The sequence below is a fragment of the Lactuca serriola genome, chromosome 9 (assembly GCF_051521515.1).
Source record: "Lactuca serriola cultivar US96UC23 chromosome 9, Lser_US96UC23_V15, whole genome shotgun sequence".
Classification (NCBI taxonomy): Eukaryota; Viridiplantae; Streptophyta; class Magnoliopsida; order Asterales; family Asteraceae; genus Lactuca; species Lactuca serriola.
Window position 1 is genome coordinate 28,969,464 of NC_136416.1, and position 7,580 is coordinate 28,977,043.

Below are 7,580 nucleotides of genomic sequence, written 5' to 3' on the forward strand. Positions count from 1 at the left end.
TGTCATATTTATAATGCACAGTCGACAAAGTTAATAGTGTTCGCGAAACCCTTTGCAAACCATATGGATTGTTGTTAAGCTTTTTAAACCATTAATATAGTAATCGAGACAATATGCCATTAAACATATTTCACGAATTAAATGTAATACAAACAATTTATACATTGAGTTAAATAAGTAACAAAAATCGTTTTTAGTTATGCTGTTATAAAACAATAAAAATGGAGGGCATATTTGGAAACTGGGATATTGTTGGATACGTAATGAAAAAAAAAATAAAAAAAATTAGAGTTCAACCGTTACCGTTGTGGCGTTGTTAGGATGCGATGGCATACATTCGACCAAATAGGGGCCTTAAGCCCTTAACAACTTCCATTTCAAATGACAAAGAATACGACATCGTACCCACCCTCCATTAAATCTAAAGTGGTCAAGTCATGATATAACTAACGAAATACATCCAAACATGATTTGAGAAAAGCGTTTATATTAAAATAGAATAATAAAAAATAAAAAGATAAGAAAATTGAGCACATGAAATTAAGCAGCATTTGGTCCTAAGAGGTAGAATTCGACCAATAAATAGCAAAATGGTCCAAGTTCATGACAAAGTATCACTAATTATTTTATTAAATGGTCTTAATATCATTAAAAGTAAAGAAAAAGTAAGATATTAGGCTGCTAGGTGTGGGCAACATGTTATTACATGATATCACACCCAGAAAATGTCACATCATCATCCTAGTCATAAATAAATGTTATAACACAAAAAATATGGAAATAAGCAACATAAAATAACATGTAATAATACCCCTTTTTTTTTTTTTTTGACGCTTTTAGTTTCTATATTTCGATTTTTTTTTTATTTATGTCATAATATTTATAATCCAAAAAAAAACGAAACAAATTATATTTTTGATCTAAATTACTCAACTTTTGTGTCATCATAGATATGATCTGCCAAGTCTTCTTGAATTTGTTTGTGTTTTCGTTGATATTGAATATCAACGACTCTATATAAGTATTTTGTTGTCACTGGTTGAAATTGAATGTGTGCGGGTTTCGTAGGCGAATACTCTGCAATGTTTCGTCTTTTATCTTCAATCACCATGTTATGTATAATGATACATGCATGCATACATAATATCTCGTTGTGTGTCCAACTCATATGCTCGTGTCGCATGTTCAACTATGTGTCATTTTGCTTTCAGAACTCCGAAAGCATGTTCCACGTCCTTACGTGCTCCTACTTGTCTTCTCTTGAAAAATTTATCTCTTGGTTCTATCGGGTGCCGAAACGCCTTCACAAATGTGGAATATGCTAGGTATATTCCATCCGTGAAGTAATACCCGAACTTATACTCATGGCCATTTATTGTGAAAGGAACATATGGTGTCTTTCCTGTCAAAAGGTCCTGAAATATTGGTGATTGATCAAGAACGTTTACGTCGTTGTTAGAACCCGCAACTCCGAAAAAGTATGTCAAATCCATAAGTCTTGTGACGCAACAGTCTCTAATACTAACAAAGGCGATCCAAGATGACCACTAGTTTATTGACCTTTCAACGCCATAGGACAATTTCTCCATATCCACTTTGTGCAATCAATGCTTCCAAGCATTCTAGGAAAACCATGTCGTTCTTCATGTACCGCATATAGTTGTTGTATGTCATTCAATGAAGGTTTGCGCAAGTATTTGTCACCGAAGGTTTCGATAACACCTCTCGTCAATTTATACAAACTTTCTCGTGCAGTTCGCTCTAACATTTCCATATAGTCATCAATAGAATCTGGTGATTCCCCCAAAGCCACAAGCTTGATTGCAGCAACAGATTTTTGCAACTCTATAAAACCTAGTTTACCTCTCGCATCATACCTCAGATGGAAATATTCATACCTAAACATATAATAAATTTGTCAAACAATTATTTAATAATCTAAAAAACATATAATAAATTTTTAAAACAATTATTTAATAATCTAAAGAGCAAATATTAAAATTTTCAAATAACTCATTGCATTGGCAATTTGTTGAAATACATTTTTCTGCGAACGAAACTTTTTTTTTTAAAATCGTTTGGTTGGTAGACACAATTATCCGCAAAATGATCGTGTACTAGACGTCTATGTCATTCTTCACGATCTCTGTTCAATGTCGCACGTCTGCTCAGTAGTGGATCTGGCTCTGGCGGTATCATGTCGGTAACATATTGATACATCATACCCACAAAAATATTATCCTCATCGATATCATGATGGTATGGATGGAACGGATCAAAAGGTTCCATTTTTTAATTAAATAGAGTATTAAGGTAAAATAAAAATTTTGAAATCGAAAGAAATGGAGATTATTGAAAGAGTTTGTTGAAAATATGATGAAGGTAAAATGAAGATAAATTTTTTTGTATTTATAATAATAGAAGGATTTTTTTTAATTGTGACCGTTTGCATATGGTCGAAAATATGACCGTTGCAGTAAAAAACAACTCAAAAAAAGGTTGTTTCCTTACGTTACCACGGTAACGCCTCTTGCCATAACGCCCAAAACGCAATAGGGGGCGGTGTTGAAGGCGTCTTAACGTTGTTTTCTGCAAGCCACGTCACAATCACACCATTAGGCGTTGCCCACTCCGTGTCGCCTTAGAAAACAATGACATGCCAAGGAAACCCATAGTAGAGCTAAACATTTGTGGTGCCGAATCGGTCTCGGGTTGGTCTCGAAATGGTCCAATCTTTTATGGTTGGTTTCTGAGCGGTCCAATCTTTTTTCCGTACGCTTTTTTTGGTTCGGTTTTCTGGTTTTTTCGATTGGTTTTTGGGTTTCTTTTGGCCCGGTTTCGATATTTCTTGGTTTTTATGTTTTGGTTTTTTCGAATTTTTCCCTTAATAAATATGTGATTAACACCAAAATGATAGATTAAAATTTATTAAAAATGATACACTAAAGTTTAAAAAACAGATGAAGTTGGATGGTGTGTGATTAAAAATTTTGTAATTAATATAAAAATAATATATTTATAAACTTTGGCTTCCTGTCTTTTTTGAGATCGGTATTAGACCAGTATTGGGTCGGTCTCGGAATGGTCTTGTGTTGGTCTGAACCGTCCGGTCTTTTTGGGATCGATCTTAGAACGGTCAAGTTTTTCTTGGACCGATCTTGGATGGTCTCGAGCCAGTCTTTTTTAGGAACTGTCTTTTCTCGGTCCAGTCTCGTTTTAGACCGGTTCGGTCTCGATCTTTTTTCGGGTTTGGCCTGAGACCGTTCCCTTTGTGCATGTTTAACCCTTAGTTGCACTAGGTCCACTAGCAATACAACCCAACAACCACCACTACACTACACTACACTACACTGAGTGTGACAACATCGGTGAGCTATGGCGAAGCACAACGACGATAACCGAAGTTGTTAGGTGGCGCATGACGATTACAACTAGAGGGGTTACCCGCGCATTGCGCGGGGCGGAATGTGTTCGTTTTCTGAGACAAATAATGAAGTACATTGCATAAATGGGTATCCAAATTAAAGTATGTTGCTATTCTGTGTAATTTTCCGTCTATCGGATGAATGGAAATGTAATGATAGATCATGCTACCAAAAGAAGTACAATGCTATATTTGAATAGGTTTTTGAAAACAATAAAAATACAATCTTATATCCAGGTAGTTTTAAATGAAAGTACAATGCAATCTACAATAAATATAGAAAGAACATCTTCATACTTACCCCATCCCTCCACTGTCTTCTTCGATTTCATTAACAATGAAAAATGTCATCTAAATGCAAAAACAAAAGTTATAAAAATATTTTTTTAAATATAAAGAAAATAGATTTACAAACAAAAGTGAAACAGAAATATGGTTTTGCTCCACTGCCATTTATCAAGGCTTTGATTCAATTAGTGTAGGAGATCAATTTAATAGCTTATTGTGCCTTTAAAAGTTGCCTTGAATCAATTGGATTCTGTACGGCACATCTTCAGTTACGGAAATCACACGACATAGGACATACGCTGCATTAAAGCCTTGTTTCTTAAAAAATAGTTGAATTATTCGTGCATCAAAGTCAAGCTCATAGCAAAAACCCTTAAAACATAATAATCAAATCAATAAAAAGAATTTAAGAAACAAAAAAAACTGAATTGGTTGTTGATAAGATTACCCTAAATTAGACTTTGCACAAACAAATGGTCCCATCGTTGTGTTTATTTACCCAAAACTCAATAACCATACTTGAAACTCAATCAATCCACAATCACCATTTACTACCGACTGAAGGCGAAAAAGCCACATGAACATCACATGGAACCAACCATTAAAAGTCTAACCAATTTACTGAAAATTTAAAAACATAACCAATCAATTAAAAAAACTTATAAAGAAGCTGAAAACAAATCTGGAAAGCAAGAGAAGCAACGAAAGGGTAAAACAGATAAAGTTGAAGAAAGGTTCGAGAATTTTGTAAAGCTCGTTCTAAATTGTACCTGGATGAATCGTTGGCAAGAGCTGAATCGGAGGAACAGACCGTTGTTGTCTCTATTTTCCCGGTAGAACAACCTGCAAATGTAGAAGAAATGGTAAACAGACGGGCGAGAGCATTTACCATATGGGAGAACAGATGCGTTTTTGTGGCTTTGTAATCGTGATATCCGGTTTGGAGATAACATTGGTGTTCATGTAAAGCAGCAAAACCATGAACGACTTGTCGGGGGAATCCAGAAGCCCTACGAGTTAGATTTATAACATGTGAGAGATACAGAAGCCAAAGCCTTGTATATTTATATAAAAAAAATTATATAATTTTAAAAAAAACACTAATAATAAATAAATAAATAGTTAAATAAATAAACAAATAGAGAACATAAACAAACCTTTAATCATTTGAAAATGCAAGTGCTATTACAGGTCCAAGATGAGCTTTTTTAACTACAATATGCATCTTCATATTACTACAAAAAATAGACTTAATAGATTTTTTTTACAATATTTTATAACAGTGAACTAAATTGGGAAGAACTATCAAGTATGTTGTGTTTCTTGTCTTTTATTTTTGTAGTTAATTTATCTGAAAGTAATTCTTACACGTATCTTTAAAAAATGATTGATGTAGCACAATGAATGGCAGATAAAAGTTTTACAATGAATGACAGATAAAATTTTTAGTATGATATCATAAATCTAAAAAAACACCCTCCCGAAATAAAACTTATAGCCAATCTATAAACTTCACACCTTTTTCTACCGTTCAAATAAATGGTATCCATCAATAAAGTATGAATAACACTAAGAATTACCGGTATCTTCTATTTTGGAAAACATTTTTAAGACACAATAAATAATACACACCACTTTATTGTAAGGTGCACTTCTCTTGCAATTCCATCACCCAATATTACTTCTTCTAGGATACAGATCAGTAATACCCTGGGAAAAAAATGTAATGAAACCGTCAGATGTGAACTTAAATTAGAAGAGCAAATTTTATAGAAGATGCAAAAATCAATTATACTTGAGAACCGGTAATGTAATTTAATCTAATTGAAACCTAAAAACCATCCAATGGATACTTGATTCCTCATCATCCAAACAATACAATGCTCCGTTTATTATCTTTTAAAGCACTCAGAAGACTGATTCCCTAAAAGCAAATGATCCCTGTTTGTCTGTTTGTATACATATCAACCTAATCTTCGATTCAGGTAGCTACCTCTTACAAGAAAGAATATCGTAAGTACTATTATTTATATTTTGTTCAATTATCATATTTTCCTTTAGAACTTGTAGATATTTGTAACCTTACTCACATTCAGGCGCCATTTCAATTACAGATCACGATCACTAACAACCTTTAACAGACATTTGTTTCTAATTTAATCATAAGATGTAATAAAATCCTATGATCCTAAACTTAACTTTTCAAATTTACTATAAGAGCCCGAGGTTTCTAGACCAATTTCAGTCTTGTGAATGTACCGAGTCCATTACCTTTTTTTTATTCCTTTATAGAGGATTAAGATAGCACCAACACACCTAGAAACGCTACCTGAAAGGTACCAAAACCCTACGATTGGAAAAAAAAAAGTTAAACAAAAAACTTCAACGATATTGAATTGTTGATAACCTATACAGAGACGCTTATAGATAACAGATCATAAAATTTGATACTAAACAGATAATAATATATTACCCTGTAAGCATTAAGCTCGTTCTTAGGTTTCTCCTTCTTCTGGTCAGCCCTACGGTCCACCGCGTCCATCTAACCCGAATCCGAACTGTAATTCGGACCCAATCGTCCATCGATTTTTCTGAACAACTTCCCTAAACATCTGTGTGTTTTCTCCCTTCTTAATGTCGTCATAAGCCATTCGAAGCGCCTCTAACTGCATCGAAACATTGCCACATTTTTCGGCGATGAATATCAAGCGCGAAATTTTAGTACGACCTGTGTATAAAGCGGCGTAAGCGTCGATATCGAATTGCTCGCCACTGAAAATCAGTCTACGTTGTTGCATCTGCGACAGCGACTCATCGTCAACGCCATTCGTGTAGATCTCGTCCGTCATCTGTCCAGACGCTTCCTCCTCTGTCTCCATAATCACAACGCTTCGTAGGGTTTCGTTCCACGAAGGGATTTCGATTTGAAGCATTCAGTCGCCTGTTGCCCTCTTGAGAACTCTGCGAGTAGACTGATTTCCTTTGGTGTATAAAAAACAATACCGAAAATCGTATGAACATTAGGATAAAATAAAAAGCAGCGGGTCAATTAATCCCAAAATAGAAACCTGATGAAGAACGAATATAACATGTAGACATCACTTTAGGGCTATTCCATCACTTTAGGGCTATTCCGGGAACTGTGAAGGAAGAAAGAAGGCAGCGGTCGAAGATCGACTGATCGTCCGAATGCGATGACGATGGTGGTACGTGCCAGTGAACGGAGGTCCATGGTACCGCGTTAGGGGTGTGTCGTATGCGTTGGGGGTGTCTCGACCACCCTTTACCAAAATCTTCTTCTATTTCGTTCGGGTTGCGTCATCATGATCAGATGGAGAGAGCATGAGGCGGTGGATTGAAAGGCGATAAGGAAGGATGGAAGGAAGTCGATCTTCGGAAGGATCCAGATGAAGCGGTGACCATGGTCAAGGAGTTAAACCCATCCTGGTTAGGCACTATTCCTTAGAAGTGCTCTCCTTTATATATATATATATATATATATATATATATATATATATATATATATATATATATATATATATATATATATATATATATATATATAGCATGAGGCGGTGGATTGAATGGCAATAAGGAAGTGATAGCTTATTTTATTTCCTTATTTTTATTAGTTTATTTTAGATTTTTAGATCTTTTTATCATTAATGCATTGTATTTTATTTATTTTTCTTTAGTATGGATCGTACCGGGTGTTTGTTATGTTGCATGAGATATTTTGCAGGTTTTTCGGTGCTTGTTACGGTTGCGGGTTGATTGGAGACGGTCTTAGTGGGCTCCCGAGGCATTATTGGGCTTGGCGGAATCAAAGAGGAAGAATTGGGCTTTGAAAGTTATTGGCGTGGATTAT

General features: G+C 34.8%; 2 protein-coding genes across 12 annotated transcripts; both read right to left on the reverse strand.

The window, feature by feature from the left end:
- Nucleotides 1–1,552: 1,552 nt before the first annotated feature.
- LOC145075477 (uncharacterized) lies at nucleotides 1,553–2,289 on the reverse strand. The gene is made up of 2 exons (XM_079021712.1): nucleotides 2,219–2,289; nucleotides 1,553–1,898 (listed from the first exon to the last, which is right to left on the reverse strand). Exons 1-2 carry the CDS (start codon nucleotides 2,287–2,289, stop codon nucleotides 1,553–1,555), a joined length of 417 nt encoding a protein of 138 aa, XP_078877838.1.
- Nucleotides 2,290–3,591: 1,302 nt separating this feature from the next.
- Nucleotides 3,592–7,177, reverse strand: LOC145072708 (uncharacterized). 11 transcript variants are annotated; one of them, XR_013691103.1, is made up of 6 exons: nucleotides 6,781–7,177; nucleotides 6,186–6,692; nucleotides 5,984–6,059; nucleotides 5,345–5,422; nucleotides 4,870–4,924; nucleotides 3,592–4,722 (listed from the first exon to the last, which is right to left on the reverse strand). XR_013691103.1 is itself a non-coding variant. In XM_079019173.1 (5 exons), exons 2-5 carry the CDS (start codon nucleotides 6,293–6,295, stop codon nucleotides 3,772–3,774), a joined length of 432 nt encoding a protein of 143 aa, XP_078875299.1. In that variant the 5' UTR covers nucleotides 6,296–6,692; nucleotides 6,781–7,177; the 3' UTR covers nucleotides 3,592–3,771. The 11 variants fall into 11 exon arrangements, 2 of the variants coding, with proteins under 2 accessions (XP_078875299.1, XP_078875298.1); XR_013691106.1 differs by having other exon boundaries at nucleotides 3,592–4,084; nucleotides 4,161–4,722; nucleotides 4,870–5,422; XR_013691105.1 differs by having other exon boundaries at nucleotides 4,870–5,422; nucleotides 6,186–6,673.
- Nucleotides 7,178–7,580: the final 403 nt, after the last annotated feature.

Coding starts and splice junctions, on each gene's coding strand:
- LOC145075477 (XM_079021712.1), bottom strand. CDS start 2,289: ATGGAACCTTTTGATCCGTTCCATCCATACCATCATGATATCGATGAG. Junction 1,899..2,218: donor AATATTTTTGTGGGTATGAT/GTATCAATATGT, acceptor TTATATGTTTAG/GTATGAATATTTCCATCTGA.
- LOC145072708 (XM_079019172.1), bottom strand. CDS start 6,295: ATGGACGATTGGGTCCGAATTACAGTTCGGATTCGGGTTAGATGGACG. Junction 5,423..6,185: donor ACGAGCTTAATGCTTACAGG/GTAATATATTAT, acceptor TTTTTTTCCCAG/GGTATTACTGATCTGTATCC. Junction 4,334..4,482: donor CTTGCCAACGATTCATCCAG/GTACAATTTAGA, acceptor TTAAATTTTCAG/TAAATTGGTTAGACTTTTAA.